This window comes from Colias eurytheme, chromosome 2, assembly GCF_061535395.1.
Source record: "Colias eurytheme isolate Ceu_HAF_F1 chromosome 2, ilColEury1 Martin Lab GWU primary, whole genome shotgun sequence".
In the NCBI taxonomy this organism is placed as follows: Eukaryota; Metazoa; Arthropoda; class Insecta; order Lepidoptera; family Pieridae; genus Colias; species Colias eurytheme.
The window spans coordinates 51394-70684 of NC_142981.1; the positions used below are offsets into that span (position 1 = coordinate 51394).

At 38.1% G+C, this 19291-nt stretch overlaps 1 protein-coding gene across 8 annotated transcripts in view; it reads right to left on the minus strand.

Annotated features, from left to right (window-relative positions):
- Positions 1-19291, minus strand: part of spir (spire type actin nucleation factor) — a 120604-nt gene that overhangs the window by 9007 nt on the left and 92306 nt on the right. For all 8 annotated transcript variants that reach the window (XM_090109939.1, XM_090109914.1, XM_090109896.1 and 5 more), the window contains 4 exons: positions 16817-17020; positions 15823-15995; positions 14134-14197; positions 13696-13909 (listed from right to left, as the gene is read on the minus strand). In XM_090109939.1, coding sequence (XP_089966065.1) covers positions 13696-13909; positions 14134-14197; positions 15823-15995; positions 16817-17020 — 655 coding nt within the window. The remainder of the gene's footprint in view (positions 1-13695; positions 13910-14133; positions 14198-15822; positions 15996-16816; positions 17021-19291) is intronic.

Consider the following 19291-nt stretch of genomic DNA (forward strand, 5'->3'; position numbering starts at 1 on the left):
CAAAACTAATTAAATTGGTGATAGCTTAAATGATACCCTTTTTCAGTACACCCATTTATCGAGGAAGGCTACAGGCATTTTATATTTCATCTCGCTAAAACCACAGCTAGTTCTATAGAAGTAGAAAAATTGTATACTTTTTATTCTGATATTTAATAAGGATTAGGATTTAGGACTAAAAGAATAAGCTCATTTACCTACGCGGATGAAACCGCGGGATACGGGAAGTCATGAATATAAACATTTAAATGACTAAGTATTTAAATAACAAAAAAAAACATAGTACATATAGGTACATAATTGTTTTTTTTTTTGTACTGAGGGGAGCGGGGTACAAGTGACGCAAGTTTAGCTCAAACTTTGAACCTTGACCTTTACATTGGAGCTTCGTACGTGCAATACTTGTTAAATTCCAATTTGGATATTTATTAATGGACCTTTTACTCATCTTTATCTAGAGCGAATAATATTCGTTGCATAATAATAATTAGTTGAAGTTCGATTCCATTTGCACCACAATATGACTATAGCTCGAACGAGGGGGTCACTTCCCTCAGTGTATTCGGTTAGGGTTAAGTGTATAAACTTTAAACAACACGCATGGCAGCTTTTACGTCAAATGGCGTAAACGCGAAGCCTATATAACGCTAGGGTGAACATCCAATGTAAGGAAACGGAGTATCGTTCACGAAAAGGCGAAATCCGCTCTTCAGAATTGGAATACACTTCGACTTGGGTGCGAATGAGATAATGGTTACAATTACTCGTCATAGCGTCGGCAACGCTGCCCCAGTAGGCCTTGTCCTGCGCCACATCGAGCGGCGGCTCGTCGGGGCTGCGCGGCGGCTCCAGCAGCCCCGACACCGGCCGCGCCAGCAGCAGCGCCGCCGGCGATACGCGTGAGCGCCGCAGCTTGCCCGCCGCCTCCACGCCCGATCCGATCCTACTCTGCGGTATGATCTCGACCTCTCTATTTCTCAGAATCCCATGGCCGTCGATCGATTCTCTTAATCGATTTTAGCTACGCGGCTCGTTTCCGTGAAAATAATCGATTATCAGATATAGGGCGTAAAGTGTTAATATTTTCTTTAAGTGTGTTAGTGCGCGGAACGAGGACACCGCCGGAGTACGTACTCGATCCGAATGGCATTGACCTATAACGGCGGATGCACTCCACCGCACTGCACTTATACACGACACAAACACCTCCCTCGGGGCACACGATCAGTTTTAATGTTTTCAGAATTCGAATATCTTCAATTAAATATCTCGTATCTATGGCACTAGCCGTTGCTTCTATATAAGTCGATATGAGACTCGAGCTGGCAACGAGCAACGTAAACAGAAGGCGCGTGCTGGAGAGGTGGCGAGGCCCGCCATATTGGCGCGAGGGTTGCGCGGGCCGCATGCGCGTTGGGACCCTCCCCGCCGAATATTTCTCAGATGTAAATTTTTCGATTTCATGTAGCATAATATTTCCCGCGCGCAATGCGTAACATAGCCTAGCAACGTGTTTATACAAACCACGATTAAGTAACCTAGATGAGGAGGAAATGAAGTTAAGTAAATCACATAACTGAGCAATGAGCATACTTTGTAACGGTATGACCTTTCAGCGAACCATAAACGGCTCGCAGCACGTGTTACATAATGTTTATACATCCCGTATTATATATTACAGACTACTGAGGAATGTGACGAGCATTGTTAATAGAGTTTTTCTCTGGGAACTAGCATACTTAGGTTGTACGTATAACAGAAGCGTCGCGGAACGATGTTACTTTTCTGTTTATAAAATTTCCCATGCCGTTTCGAGCGAAAGTTGTCGCGAGTAACCACGATAAGTAACTGATTACACGTTTCAGTCGCACATAAGAATTTGATAGATACATAAATAGGAACTCTGTAAAAGCGAAACCTACAAACTAATAGTTGGATCGGAAAAGTGCTGGAACATGATATTACGCTAATCCAATTTCTTCCACATGTGAAATGTGATCAAGTGTCACGCACACGTGCGCGATGCTCCCAGTCCGCTAGCGGGCGGCCGCCTCTCCTAGCCGCCTAACATACCTATATATCTGTCAACTGTGCTAACTGCTAACATGTTCTCGCACTTACAACATATGAGTATATTCTCGTATGTATTATATAATATGTCATGGTCGTAGATTTGTCCAATACATAAAATGATTGATCATTTCATGAAATGGTCGAATTTCATGATGTGGCCAACATAGTTTGTCCAGCGTTAAATAGTCAATGTTGCACGATTCGATTTTGTCATTCACAAATTTACGTTTTACACATTTACGACACATTTACGTGGGTACCATACTTTGCATTATTTTATTTTATTTTATTTATTTTGGTCTACCAACGTTTGTTTACATTACATATAACATATCAAAAATTCATATACACAATTATAAGGTCAATGTAAAAAAACACTTACAGGTAAACACAACATGCGAAAAATAAGTTTAAAAGTATACAATTAGCGATTATGGCTTTATAGTAAGCATATAATAATATATAACTCATTCGAGCCCAGTAAATATTATATATAGCGCTCATATCGTGGATAATAGAATGGTTTCAAAACCGAGATTGAACGTGGAATAGTAGAGCGGCGGTCAACCTTGCCTTACCTTTTACTGACTTTTAAAACGAGTTTAAGATTGTAAACAAGTTACTAATAAACCCCTTATTGGAAGTCTGTGAAAGACTGTTTATATCGGTCTAAAAGTGCGCTACTTCCTTATTCAGAAGAAACAAGTCGGAGACATGTGAAGAGTGAAGACTTCTCGAAGTGACGCCTTGAAAATTTACTGAATAATTTTTACTTTTACTTTATTTCTCTAAAAATATTTAAAATTTCTATGTTATGGAATCTAAATAAGAAAAAGAACACTAATAATTAATTAATTAAATTTTAAATAATATAATGTAGTTTGGAAGCGCTCTAATTCAAAATACACATATCTTGCACACAACAGCTCCTGAGACACAGTATTTAACTAATTCAGGAGCCTATGGATTCATATTTAAGCTGTACCTATTTATTTATGTCAATAAAGTTATTATTAGTTATTATTATTTATTTATAACAATCGCAAATTTACCATAATTGCAAATCTGATCATGCGAACACAAAGCTATTTTCGAAAGGTACGGTTGGTTCTGCATCACGAATGGCGCAATGATCGCACGGCGGGCGGCACGCGGCCTGCTGCCTCGGCCCTCGGGGCACATGGCGAGCTCTGGAGTTGGATCTTTTTGCCCAGAATTGCTAATTGCGATTTGAACAGAAATATTTATAAGTAGGTAGTTAATGTATGAATTTTCAGATTTCAATTTTTTCATGAAAACATTCAATACCACACAAAGGCACATTCATCAATACCTAAGGCTGTATAATAAAGATCAGTCGATGATGATGAGAGTGTCGTCAGTCCAAGGCACGTACATGTCGCTTAGTGCTTACCCGCTACACAAAGCGAGAAGCACTTTAGTCAACGGGTCGAGCGCGCCTCAAGGTCAGTTAGTAGTTACCCAAGTGCCAAGTGCCAACACATTGCCATACAATAAAAGAATTTCTCACAAAACGTTGTGTAAACATTATCACTTATGTTACCATTCTTCAGAACGTGACTGCGATCTAATTTTATCATAACAATCATTATTAATTATTGAATCTGATAAACCAAGTGAAGACTTCCCGGAAGACCATCGGAAGACACTTGTGATTTCAAAATAATTATTTCAATCATATATATTAATTTATAAACTTCAAACGTATACTTTACAGTAACAAGGTGCTTAGCATAATAATTAATTTTGTCTCTTCAATAAACTATACCTACCTAGTGGCTAGTAAGTAGTACCCATACTACGTCTGGCATGGTACCAAATTATTATTATAAAAAGGCATATTATTATAGACATAAGATTAATCCTTGGCCTGGAAGTATTGTTAACTTCAACTTGACTGATACTTGCCTTAAATATAATGTTGATTTATTGTGAATACTTTATTATAAAATATAATAATAGTTTAAAAAAACTAAAAAACACGCTTTTTATAGAAAACCGAACTAAAAAATAGAAAATTTCATCAAATTAGTGTATTGTCATCGGTCCTCAATAAATCTACAAAGTTTGAACGAAATCTGGCCGTTTAAAGTGGGTTAAAATCGCGCCCAAAGAAGTCGGTTACAAACATACAAACATACAGGTGAAGCTAATATAAAGCGTGTAAAAACGGGAACCACGGGAGAGTTGTCATTACTCGTTAGACCCATTTTACTCTGGTTGGTTATATCATAAATTGGATGGGTGACCATTTTTTGTGTAGATTTTCTTATATGAATATTAGATTACGACATCGAGATTAGTACATTCTATCTCGATGGATTACGACGGTTTTTTTAGGGTTCCGTTATCCGTAGTCAACAAGTCATCCGCCTATCCGCGGCATAGTTCAAAAACTCTTGTTACTAAAAAAATTGGTTGTCTGTAAAGTCGGTTTACTGACGATAGTTGAACGTGACAACGTCCGATTGTGCTTCTTTGTCGCTCGTTCCGCGCTCTCGCTTGCACTTCAAGCCTTCATGGAACGCCTCAGAGCGAGGTAACGCCGCATGAGTCATGTTTTTTCGTGCGTGCAGCCAGCTCTATCGAATTATAAGACGTTGTCACGTCAAAAATTTTAATTTGGGATGAGTGCCTATTGAGTATACGTGGAAAAGCTAAAAAAAAGCTGAAAATGTGGTAAAATAAATTCTTAAAACAAACGAAAAAAGACGTGTGGCACTCGGGGACTGCCGCGGTAAAGCTATTGCATAGCATGCCTTCAAGCCACACGACCCACACCTCCAAGCCCGTCGGAGTGGGGAGCGTGAGGTTTTTTCGTTACGGAATTTCTCGATTCGGTCCCCGCGCTCAAGGCCCGCGAAAGAAGCTTCAAAAATTAAGGGTATCTCCACTGCACGTATATTAGAGATGATATTTTTTCCGGTATCTGTATCGATAGGTATCTTTTAACAATAGGTAATATAGATTTTATAGTCCAGTCATGATATTATAAGACGAAGTTAAAAAGAAAACTCCCATTTTTTGTGGGCTTTACAAGTTTTTAGAAATGTCAAAGATGTGTCGCTAGGCGTCAGTTGTTTCGCGCTAATGTTAAATTTCATGGGAAACACTGGAACCCTTTACTAGCCCGATACGCACTTGACCGGTTATTTATTTTATTTCCACATTAGAGTTGTAGTTTTTTGTGTATGGAATAATCGGTAAACAATGGATTGAAATAAGGGAAATTTCGTGGGGATATAGGGATAGGGCGCGGCGTGGGGCGCGAAGGCGCTCGCGAGGCTCGGGCCGCCGTGCCGCGGCCGCCGCGCCGCTGCATGCTTGTGAGTATCGCTTCACGTCTTGTGCAATCAGTAGATACTTGCTTCGTTACATTACAATCAGGATTGACTTCCTAACGATTTCATGTTTTCTATTCGATACTTATGGTTCGAAGTTTATCAGATGACTCTACTACTGCTACTGTCGTGTTACACTTTATCAAATTGTGTGTGTGTGTGCATTTTACTCTTATATATGTATGTATAAATAGTATGCGCTTCGTACTTCAATTAAGTATCATTAAACGTTTCGTGTCGAGTTTGTGTCTTAAACTGAACCAATCGACTGTAATAAACTGATCAATACCTTGGAAGTTGGAGATAATCACATATAGATAATATTGAATATGATTTACATGACCGAAAATCGATAGAGAAGGGCGCGGGCGAGCGGACGGCCACGAAGGGCCGCGCCGCGGCCGATGTAAGCAGTGACGGTCGCAGTAAATAAACGATTCCCATCGCAGTGCGCAACGAAAGTGACTGCTTATAACTTTTCTAAGAAACTATCGCCGCGGCCGTAATGACACGGAGCGAATTTAAAGCGATCGGTGAAGCAGCAGCGATCCCTTCGGTTGACTTGTGGGAAAAAGTAGCTGCGAACTAAATTACATTTTAACAATGTACTACGTAATACGTTATATTGACTAAAGGCAAAGTTAAGCGTAAGCGCATTACAATCTTAATTGTTACGAGCATTCCGGAAATATTTAAAAAACAATCTTAGAGAGCCAATTAATTTTTAGTAAAATGAAGCTTTCACTTTCGATACAAATAAAGAGGATAGAGTTCAGGTCACGCCGCATCCTCTTGGGACTGAGTCAAGACACGAGACGGTGAGAACTGAGAAGGATCTGCGCCGACGCGTGTGTGACTAATTTCTGTAACGGTTGGAGCTCTCAGCGCGCTAAATGACCCAGAACCCTTAGCACCGTTATAATAACACGGATCCATTTGTTTATTGTTTCAAAACAAAAATAAAGTTGAGAAATCTATTCATTCAAAGTTCTTTGGCATGGTCATATGCAATCGGTTAAATTTTTAACATGATCTGTATGCGTTGTGACAATTATTTTCTTGTATGCACTTTCATTGTTGTTTGTAAACATCTCTGGGTATCGGTACAGAGTGTTTACATCTATATTTTGGTTATTTAAAATAATATTAAACAATTTGGTAATGACTGATGATGACTTATCAATAGCATAAGCATATGGATCATGTTTCGATCTTATCACCTTTTGGAAATATATTGGTAATGTTTTTATGTTTTTCAAAATGCAGAAAAAGTTAGGGAAGTTATTTTGGCAAAAACGATTCATCGCAACCCAATTAGTGGCCGCAGAATGCAGATAAATATTAAATATTAAATAGTAGGTACCTTATAGACCTTTCCAAAAATTAACCGAGCACATTCAATAAAATTTGATAGTAAAACTTATTTATTAAAAGTAGCAGTAACGGAACGCTAGTTGTGTTATCACAAAAGATCCAGTTATCTAGATAAGAATCTGTCGCTCGTAGTACGGTCACGAACTGTCGGAGTCTTAACCTACATTATTATAAAGTTTTAGTGCGTTACGAAATACAGTTTTTGTCACTGTAGAATTGTATCTCAAACGCGGCCAAAGAAAACGTCGTTATCGGAGTTACGGATTTTTCACTTACGGCTTATTTCCATGGCCAACGTGCTCGTGACGCAGACTCCCATGTTTGGAAATCCGTCTTATCGCTCGCACGAGAATCCTTCTATGTCGATATGTTGTCACTGAATCGTTCTAAAGTATGTGCACAGCTTCAATGAACACGTTCACTGTAAACGTATTTCCCACGGTAAATACAAATATTTATTGCACTCGAATGCGTTTCATTCCGCACCTCGAAATGTTGACGAAGATTACATAATTAATGTTAGTTTTCTTCTACAATATATTTTTTCACATACACCTAAAGTCAAAATGAAAAAAAATTAAGCACACAAACGGATTAAATAAAAATATACTGATAGAATAAAACAAACGTGTGAGAGGTCGAGCGAGCGCACTATCACTGTGGAGCGTGGAGCGTGGACCGCGAGCGCGAGGCGGCGCCGCCGAGAGCCTGCCGAGTGCTGCGTCACAGCTGCGTGCCGTGGCGGTGCGCTCTGCGGACTGCGGAGTACAGGCCGAGCGCTAGCACTGCCAAGCCACAACACTCCACTACCGACGGACCGCGTCACAAACTGGTTTTTGTTTTTTATTTCGCATCATTACCATTTAATTGTAATCATTAAATTGAAATAGGACATTCGATTAACGAGAACTTGTATTTAAACTGTGTCGTGTCACTCTTTTTCTAGAATAATCATTAAAATTACGCAAACTACGTATGGAATTTGAAATCTTAGATACATATTAATAAGTAATATTAAAACCGTAGGAAAATCAAAACTGTAGGTACATTGAATATTTCTTTAAACAATACTTGGAGCATGATCTACAATCGATATCGAAGCAAAAGAATAAAGATATAGTTTTAAGAATTTTTGTCTGTTTATCTGTTTGTTTGTATGTATGTCCGGACTAAACTCAAAAAGCACTAGAAAGAAGAAAGAAAGAATGTTTATTTATACACTATACATGGATTTACTTTAAATTTGGTAGAGAGATAGCTTTACACCTGAGAAAGGAAATGGGATAGGTTTTATCGTTGTTTGCTGGTTTTTCTTGGACTACGCGAAAAGATGCTGTTGCAAAGTCTGAAATAATTTATAATAGATAAATAGTGTCAATTGGAAACATAATGTTATGAATCTGCAGAATAGACACCAATTCATTACCAATGCAATAAAATTATGTATTACGTACCTACCAATACATTATTGAATCACGAAGTATCAGTTTTACTATTTAATGTACTGGAAAAGTAGGACATGTCAAGGAGAGACTTTAATCGGCTTCCTGGCTGCATCGGAAGCATTAGGGCTTAATCGAATTACTGCGCTATCTATCGCGTGGATATCGACGTATGGACGTATTGCAAGTGTCCCATATCCGTAACATCCACTAAATTGATTTATGTATTTGTAATTTGTATTCTAAGTTTAAACTCTCGAAGCGTAGAAAGAAACTCCCACGAGACAATTTAAATCAAGAGTGAATACGTATATTACGTAGGTAATTTAAGAGCAAAATGTATTGTTAAGTTTAAAGTTGTTACATCAATTTTATAAAGGGTTTCAATCAAATTGAAGCAGCTAGATAAAATTTTTAAACCCACCGTGGGTTTTATGATCTAGCTGCTTGACACGCACGACAATCCAGAAGGCGCGGGGGCTGACGAGCTGAATTGACGGTTATAGCGGCGCCCTTGAATACGCAAGTTCGGATCGCGGATCAATATACAGGTCTTCCGCGCCGACCTAGACTTCCCGGAGACGTCTACATAAAATAGCAGAGTTACGTAAACTGTGATTAATCTCAGTTTACGTAATGCTCCTATTGCACGCCTCATAAGCGAAGCGTTGAGGTGGGTACTACTGTCACTTCGCGCAAAACATCTGATTTTTCAAACTTAAAATGTCTTTATGTATCATACATTGCACTTGTAAGATAATACATACACACACATATTAAGAAAAAACACTATTTTTAACGTTCATGATATTTTTGATGTCATTTTTGTTATTTAAACTAGTTAAAAAACAGTTTAAAAAAGTTCTGTCTTGGACGTCCGTGTGTCTGTATGTGCGGATCCTTTTTCTTGTTAACACGATAGCGACCGAAATACTTTACTAATCGAGTCTTTTTTTTTCTCTTACGCTTGAGTATGCTCAGGAATAGAACCCTTTCATTTTTCAGGGTCTGATTCGATGTGGTTTAATTGTTATTAAATAAACAAAAATAATAATTAATATATATTTATTAAAAAAAAATTATGAGGCGTGCACTTTTGGATTTTCCAAATTATTTTACGTTTGTGTTATCAGGTATATTTAAAACTCGATGATAAATTATTAAAAATATATAAAGTTTGATTAGAATTCTTATATCAATAAAGGAGAAACCTAAAAAAACCCAGAAATGTCTTATAATGAATCATCTAGGTAAATGAAAAATAGAAAACAAAATATCTCTGTTCCTAAATCGTTTCGAGATTTGAGTCCATAATAACTTTTGCTCACAATATATTGCTCTTTTAAAATATCCAAGTTTCATCACTGGCCGCGAAGTTCATCACGATGCGACGCCACTAGCTACTAGCAAAGGGGAGACTCGCTCGCAGACTCGTGTTGCAAATGTTCTTTCAATGTGAAATGCTTAGTTTCATTCCAAATATTAGATCTGTATTCAATCATGAGAAATCTTGCGTAATATTAATGAAATTCTCACAATGTTTAATCTGTCGACATCCGAGTTACTTTACATGAAGAAGGATATTATATAAATTGTCTTATTTCCATAACATTTTGGCTAAGCCGTATAATTTAATTAATTTCAAACAAAGCAAGATTTAAAATTTAAATCAGTAATTTCATATATATTCAAATTAAATTTAGTAATGTGTGCAGTGTGACACGACAAATAAGCGATAACCTACTAAAACTAAAGCTATTTCTAAGTCCACCGAAACCGTATGGCGAAATGTTTGCCAAACTGAAGCGCTGGCGTTTCTCATGCGGTGTGAATAACAATGAAGTACATAACGGATGGTTTCGGAGAGTCCATTGTGGCTGAGGCAATGCGGGCTGTCGAAACTGGAGCTCGGTGCATCAGATAAGCGCTCGTGGGAGCGCGCGCGCCGCTCCGGGCCTCCAGCACGAGTATAGTGAAAACAGAACCCTAATACTTAGCTGTCTGCCTATCTGTCTGCCCGTCCGATTAGGGCCCTTCCGGCCTCCTCCACTCAAGCGACAGTCCAAGCCGAGGTTCGCATGTCTTGTGCATGTCGCTACCAGGGAGAACCTTCAGTTCACCCCTGCGTCCGCGTTAAAATGTAGAAGCCCTTCTGGCTAGCATTGAGAAACACCACACAAAAAAAAAACTATCTGTTTGTGCGTCCGTCTGTCACCAGATATTTTGGCTCAGAATAATGTTATAATTCAAAATGACGCTGATATTCTGCCAAGACCAATTTTTTATGATTGTTTATGATTGATGACACGTTACCATCAGTATTTCTGTTGCCGCTATAACATCATCATAATATAATAAACAATCGAGGCTCAACGGTAATTAATTGGATGGATCACCAATATTTTTTTGCAGTTGTTATTAAGCTCATGTGAACAGAACCCTTATTGTGTCGAGAATCCGACTTGCAATTAACCTATTTTAAATTTTACTAAGTTGAAGACAGTTCAGACAGACTAGGTAGTTTCAGGTCGATCGTTTGTTATTCGGTTTCTTATGGTGTCGAGTCCGTTCATTTTGTAAGTTTGGTAAATAAATGGAACGGAAAGAATGTATTAGTAGTTTGAATTAATTATTAGTATATGTACTTAGTATTTTTGGGATCGTAATTTTATCGTCCTCAATCAGGAAATAAATCCGGACTCGATTGTTAATCACTAATTTGCACTTTCCAGTTATTTAGAGAAACGTTGAACATGCGCGATACGAATACTTCACATTTATAAATAAAATATAATTATATGTAATTATACAAGTGAAGCGATTAGTGCGATGTGTAAATATTCATGCAAGTGAAAGACTGTCCTAAATTATACATACCTACATGCCATCCATTGTAGTTACTGTGTTATGTAATACTAACTACGCAATGAAAAGACAAAGGTAATGAAATTCATATTTAATTTAATGTATCAAAATAAACAATTATAAAACAGCATATGAAAAAATGTTCTCCTTTTTTTTAATCCAAAGTAAGAGAGTGGCTTTCGGGATCAAGAAAAGGGATCGGGGCAGGATATGATAGGACCTGAAAAATAATAACTATTTGAGTAATGAAGTTAGAAAACATTTCATGTAACAAAGCTTCCAGTCATAACAGTTTCCAGTCGCCGCGGAAACGCCTAAGAGGAAGTTGTGTCCGGACATTGTTGTTTGTTTGTGTGTATGCATGCTGAATTATTAGCGAAAGTAAGTGTATAACAAAAAATAAATATTAAACGTCTCTATATTTCCTTAGTGTCGTGTATGGTAGAGATATTGATCAAAAATTAACTTCACTACATAGTATAAAACAAAGTCGCTTTCCCTGTCCCTATGTCCCTATGTCCTTATGTCCCTATGTCCCTTTGTACGCTTAAATCTTTGAAACTAAGCAACGGATTTTGATGCGGTTTTTTTTAATAGATAGAGTGATTTAAGAGGAAGGTTTATATGTATAATAAGATCCATTAAGTAGTGGAGAAGTACTGTTATTTTTGAGGTTTCTAATGTGATGTCGTAAAAAATTACATTTATTCCGCTTACATTGCAAACGCAGGCTGAACCCTACGAGTTTTATCAAAATAATGTACTAAGTATTATACACATTGAAAAGGTCTACAGAAAAGTCCGCGATGGTATATGTCTATCTCTTATGGATAACCCACAATAACTTTTTTTTGTCATTTACTTTTTACGACAAATAATGGCTAATTTTCGAAGCGATTTTAACCAATACAGCATTAATCCTTAACCAATTAAATACCATGGATACATTGTTCATTTAATATAGATCTATATGGCCCTTTACACCGTATGATTTAAGTGAATATTTTCGAAGATATTACAGATTTAAAAATTGCAGGACGTAGCGTTTGCGGCCGCCCGGCTATGTATTTTATACCCGTGCGATGCCGGAGGCCGGAGCGGGCCGCTATATTTTTATACCTATACAACGTTCACAATTTTTCTGTAGTGTATTTAGTATCAGCATTGCACCCGTGCGAAGCCGGGGCGGGTCGCTAGTATACCTATAATTTGCAAACGCAGGCTACATTACGAGTTTATCCAGAGGCAATATACCTAGCTAATAAAAAAGAGCTGAATCAGAGGAGTATAATTTTTGTGCAACAAAAATTGTTTGTTCTTTCAATAACTGATTCAAAATTTGGTTGCAAATTTATTAAAAATCCATTGCATAAGTTACCATGCAGAATCAAAGGTCTTTTAATTTTGTCCGATAAAATAGAAACAGAAATTCAGTTCTATGCTTTCAAGTTTCAGCACAGTAATGTTATCAAATATCATATTGTTATGACAATATCCGTGCACGTAGTAGGTTTACTAATATGGTTACCACAAGCACAATAAAAATAAAAATATGTATATCCTAAAAACGAACGTATTAATACAGATGGTGAAGGTTCTATTTTAGAAGAAGAAAAAAGGTAGGCACAGGTTCATAATAATATTTTTTTAATATTTCAACTAATCCCAGGTACTGCTGATTTGAATTTCAAGAAAAATAAATGTGGTTGCATTGGGCCTCATTTCATCACTTAGCAGCAAATAATCAATGAAGATAAAAAAACAAGCAAGGAACAAAGGCGCGTTTATATCTGATGTCTAATGTAATGCTAAACCAAAAAGCTATCATAAATTGTTCACTACTATCAGTATGTAGGTATGTAGTTTTTATTCCGTGGATAACATTTAATTTATCGTTTCGTTGTTAGATCAAATTGAATCCTTCCAGCTTTATCTAATATTCCATTTGCATAAATAACCCTACACTTCAGGTTATCCTCAGGGACAGAAGCGGGAGGCTCTCGTTATCTCTCAAGATATTTGAATATTCTCAAGCACGCATTTATGCTACACTTTACTGAGAAACTATGACACTATAGGTTTGGGCTTTAACATAGCATTCTTAATTTATTTGTTGTTAGCAATCATAACAAGGTTTAACAATTTCGATTCAAAACAAACGCGAACTCTCCTAAAGCACCTCTTTTTATTGGTACACACAAGCGATACAGCCGATAATCGTTTTTGCTAAGTCGCTCTGTCAGGCGCCGTAAACTTAAGGCGTCAAATTATTCACCGAAGATTTACCTGTTTCAGGAAATTTAAAAGCTTGTATATTTTTTTTATGTCAAACCCATATCAAAGGGGCAGGTCGGTCACCTTATGTTTATTTGCTCACCACCGTCCATAAACACTGATGACAATGGTGGTGTTACACCGATGCTTTGCCGGCCTTTTAAAGAGAAATTTTAAATCTTTTCTTGAAGGCCTCAATGTCGTATTTATGTTGTCCGTGAAACGTTTATTGTAAATTCGTGTTTGCGTCGTGTATCGCTGAAACAAATGTCTCTATGTATAAAGGTTGACGTTGCGGTACTCACGGTGCGTGCGCGAGTAGGCGGCTCGGGGCGAGTGGTGCGAGTGGTGCGGGTGGTGCGAGTGGGGCGAGTGGGGCGAGTGGGGCGAGTGGGGCGAGTGGTGCGAGTGGTGCGAGTAGGGCGTGGGGCGCAGCGGCCGCCCGAGCTGGATGGAGCGCAGCAGCTGCTCGCGCGGCGTCACCTCGCGCCGCGCCGGCGCCAGCTTGCGCTCCGACGCCTGTACACACACACACCATACATTACACAGCCTAATCAATATTGTTATCCGGTAACCTAGTAATATAGTATGAAAAAGTAGATGAAAAAATTAAAAATTGCATTTCGTTAATCCTGTGAATTCGTGGTGATTCATTTTTTCATTTTTATTGTAATAAAAAAAATGGCTATACCTACAGAATAATAGTCTCAATATCAAGAAAATGAATTATCATAGTGACTTACCTTTTTGAGTGGAGGTCTACTTCTTATAAATTCGAGTATCATTGCGTGTGCGTCTTTCTTAACACTGTGAACAAATTTATTGTTAGTATAAAACTGTAAAACGACTGTATATTTTTATACCAGCTGGCCTAGACAAATGGCAAAAACGCTTGTACAATAGGATATTCGTTCTTATTCTGTGACAATAGTATCATCAATGAATAGGATAGGCATAATCTCATAAAGATTCACTAATATGTACATAGTTTGGTTAAATTAGATAAAACAGACAGGCAGGACTTAAAAATTATTCTAGTTCAATAAAAAAAAAATGGTTTTCACAATTATCACTGAAAAGGTTATTTTTATCATAAAATACATTATTTTTTTACATTCGTCGCAAATTTTTTTTTAATTACCTTCCGGAGTGAGGGGAAATTTTGAAATTTTATGTAAAATATGTGTCGAACAATTTTTCTGCTGGATAGTACTTAGATCATTATGATCTACGGGATAGTAGGTAAGTACATTAATCGTAGGTAAGGATCTATCGGCACTCGGATGACACCACCAGAGGAGCGTTGTTGTGAAGACGTATGATTTGCCGATGCAAAAATCTCCATTGTTTCAGGGAAATTAGGATTGAAGCCGCTCAGCTAATTTTGAAAGTTTTTGGATTTTTGAAGTTGAAGATTTTTGAAGTGAAACTTCTTTATCGGGGTTGGAAAAAAATTTAGTGTAACATTTTTTCGTTACGCGTGACATTTTTCCGTGACGCGCCATCTGGTTCTTATCCCTACCAAGTACCACGCGTGATTCGACGTATTTCTGTCAAGTTGCATACAGTAAATTATTTTTTGAAAAAATACGTTTATAAAGAAGTTTCACTTCTTACGTGTGTACAACTAGTACACGCACACATTTTTTTTTCAGATAATGTAGTGCGCAAGCGATGAAGTTATGATTTATTGAATTAGGATAAGGAAAATTATTGGAAATACAAAACATCAAAACACCCAAACGCATCATAATTTATGTAATTAATATATAATGATTTAAAAAACCCGAATTTCGCCACGTGCCTTATGAGCCTTGTAGTACTGTATTCGTTAGAAAACGAATAGATGACAAGCTGTGATGACAAGCGTTTAGGCTTGCAGGTTCGAAAAGAAGCCGTAGTTCTCAACCTTTCCACAAGGTGTCGCTCAAACCAATTCTTATGATAAAAACACATTTTTTATGTTAAAAATGTTTATCTATACTAATATTATAAAGCTGAAGAGTTTGTTTGTTTGTTTGAACGCGCTAATCTCGGGAACTACTGGTCCGATTTGAAAAATTCTTTCGGTGTTAGATAGCTCATTTATCGAGGAAGGCTATAGGCTATATACCATCCCGCTACGACCAACAGGAGTGGAGCCACGGGGGTGAAACCGCGCGGAGCGGCTAGTAATAAATATAACGTTATTAGTTATTACCTTAATAATTATGGATTTTGCGTATATATTCGTAAAGAAGTTTCTTAATAAATGATATGTTTTTTTTATGCATTGTAGCGTAAGACACAATATAAAATCTGTTATAAGTACAGCATACAAGTGATTTTAGTGGTATTTTTTTAAATATAAATTTCAACGTGAAGTGACAAGCAAACGAATGATTAAAAACTGCAAGCACAACGAGCTCGGCTTGGAAAGTTGGAAGACCCACTTGTGCGGGATGGCGCCGTCGACCTTGCGCAGCGTGTAGCGGCGCGAGCGGATGTCGTCCATGAGGATCTCGTAGGGCGTGAGCTCGTACTCGATGGGCGTGCGCGAGTAGTTGACCTTCTTCAGCTTCACGCCCATGCGCAGCTCCCCGATCACTTGCATCCAGAATCTCGCCTGAAACCGATCGTCAACATTCAGCGAATGCAACTTTGCGTAGCTCTACGCGACAGGCACCTATATATTATTATAGTATATATTTTTTTATAAATTTACCTTAACTGCATACCTACATAATATACTCAAATAAATAGCAATATTGTTACGAATTAAATCTTGGGATAACGTAATTAGCGACTTGGTAATATCAATTCTACGACACTAGATACGTACTTGTAGCGCTCTCCAAATCCTTCGGTTTGACTAAATATAATACAAAAAATATAGCATTAGCATTTTTAAACACTTAGCGTAGACTGAATTTCATTGTTTTCATATAACTAGCAGTGGATGATCGGTGCACTTGATGAAGTGTGGTAATTAAATCGAGTTGCAGGTAATGTCAGACAGAATTCCAGCAAGAAGCTATTTGCGTAGAGAGGTATGTGTGTCAGGGATCAGGTGCGACACACACTTAGTTATAATTAATTCCTAGCGAATTCCAAGAGAGCGCACCGCTATTCATATTTATATGGGTCATTACACCGCGAAATATTCGATAAACCATTCTGGTTTCTATCGAGCCGCTCTCACAATGCATATCAATGGACAATGGACATTCCTGAGAACTTACTTTGAAAATTTAGCAGGAGCGTTTGTAGATAAAGCAGATGCTATAAATTTTAGGAATCATATTTTTCCACTATGTTCGTCGTCGATTTATTCAATCTAAACTGTAGATGATCAGAACCGCGCAAATCTGTGCATGTTTTCAGTCGCATAAACGTCGGCGTTCAGGAGCGACATCGAGCTAAAAGCGATGGGAGGGTGCAACGTACCCAGTCGGAGAAGTGCAGCGTGTCGAGATGCATGGCGGAGTCCTCGTGCGCGCCGAGGTCGCGCGCGGCGGTGACGCGCACGCGCGCCAGGAACGACGCCAGCTCCAGCGCCTCGGCCACGAGCGCGCGGCACACGGCGCGGTAGTGCGCCGTCGCCGAGTCGCGCGCGCGCGCGCCGCGCCCGCCGCAGTGCCACACGCAGCGCTGCACAGCGGGAACTCAGTAGTCAGTACTCGTCACACACCACATACACAGTACACACGCATAACACTATTGCAAAAAGCGGCATGTGACCCATATATTTGACAAAAGACGCTCACATCGAAAATTAAAATACCGCTTATTGCATTCTGTTAGCTCTGTGTCGAGTATTATAGAAATAAAATAGAAGTTAATTAAACGCAAAAGGTTGTTTTATTCTCATGTGTGTAAGAATATTTTCAAATTGGTTAAGATTTTTTTAAGTTTATTTATTAAATAACTGTGTAATATTAAATTATGCTACTGTTACGCTTCATTATATCGCAATCTATAGAGCAAGAATAAAAAGCAAGTTATCGATATAATTAATGAAATAATATAATCACACGACGAAATGCGCTTGCAACATTGAATGCAAAACGTCACGTTTTGGTGTTCTAGATAATGTTAAATGACAACTTTCGCTAATATAAGAGACGCCACTGTAACTTAAGTTTTAATTATAATTATGTATTGTAACAAATAATATGGTGTAAATGGCGTTTGCCGGATATTTTTCACCGAAACTGACCATCATTACAGGGGCTATAACACCTTTGCTGAGCTGAATTCTCATTATTTATAATGATTCGGAAACCTGTCTGCTGAACTGAACATTGCATAACTTTGAAATAACGCTATGCTTCGGATTCTGCTTCAAAAAGCTTTCGTCCCGGATGACCTAAATTAGAGTAACTGGTGCGTCCGCGAAAATGACTTAAAGAGAGTCGACCGCAGCCGGCGCCGCCCGACCTACTTGCGGAGTATTTGAGAAAACGAGGAAATTGCTTCTTTACATTTTTCTCCTCCTCTTAAAGATGGTTAAGTGAAAAGCTTGAGGTCTTGCGGTTTTCTCTCTGTTTTCGCAAACCAAATATTTTTTCTATTATTTACGATAAATATTCTCTCGTCCGCATAATAAGTAGGTATATGACCTTCTCACTACTTTGTAAATATTATAAAAGCAAAACTTTATGACGATAGATTTATGTTTGCTGCTCTTTTATGAAAAAACTTCCAGACGGATTAGGATGAAACTTTGTAATAATATAGGTATATAGGTATACATCAGGATAACACGCGCCCCCCAGCAATTGGTTTACAATTAATAACGAAACGAATATACTTTCATCCTCAATGCCTTTCATCACTAAAGACAAATCTCGTGTATGTATATTGTTATACAATTTCCCAATAGCACTCCAATCGAAATGGACTCGTTAGCATTAAAATTGTTCGCAGAAGGCTACAAATGGCCAGGAGATACACCACATGATAAATAAAATAAATAAAAATAAATAAAAATAAATAAAAATCGTTTATTTAGTACTAAGTAATACATAACACAATACAATTTGAACTCGACGATCGCCTCAACTAGGTATAAACCTGTGCTAGAGGCGACCGACGCCTTCCACACAAGACATAGCCAGTATAGTACTGCACAAAAAATGAATAACTAAATTAATAAATATTATAAATTACAAAATACATAAAGAAACAAATGATACACGGCGCAACGTAAATAGGCGGGTCAGAGGTCCGGCGCTGGAGAAATCGACGCGGCATTAGCTGGCACGGGCTCCTGATGACGTCACCTAGCCGTCCTCTCTTACAAATCTGGCTCTCCTTTGATTAGTCTGCGTCACTTCAATGTGCAGTATTACCGAGGCATCGACACCGTTATAATTAGGAAGTAATAAGTATAGTACTGAGCATCGTACCCGCGCGCTTGCAGCTATTACGGCGTTTCGTAACGACTCCCTCGACTCATTAATGCAAACGGCCAATTGTGACCGTTTGCATTCCACTGTTTTACATAAGTTACATGTAATACTGCCGATATTATATTGCTAATACAAAATGTTAAGCCGCTTATAAGACAGCAACAGGCGTCGCCGCGATAGATCGAGTTCAGAGTGTTGCGACGGGCCGGGTTACCACGGTTGTGACAACCTTTCGTAGGAATAACATTATCATTATAACCTATAATTTCGATCATAGAAATTACACAAATCTCTTTGTGTCGAAAGCTATGAACGCTTGTACATTTAAATATTACATCATTGTCGATATGAATTTATAGTCGAGAAAGTTGTAAGTTTTAACTAGTTGTAACCATGAAAGTGTAAGTATCGTCACACGATAATGCGGCGCGTCAGCAGTCGCTGCGTCGCAACCAGCTATTGCCAGCGATAATGGGCCGCTTCCATTAGAGCTTATTAACTTCATACG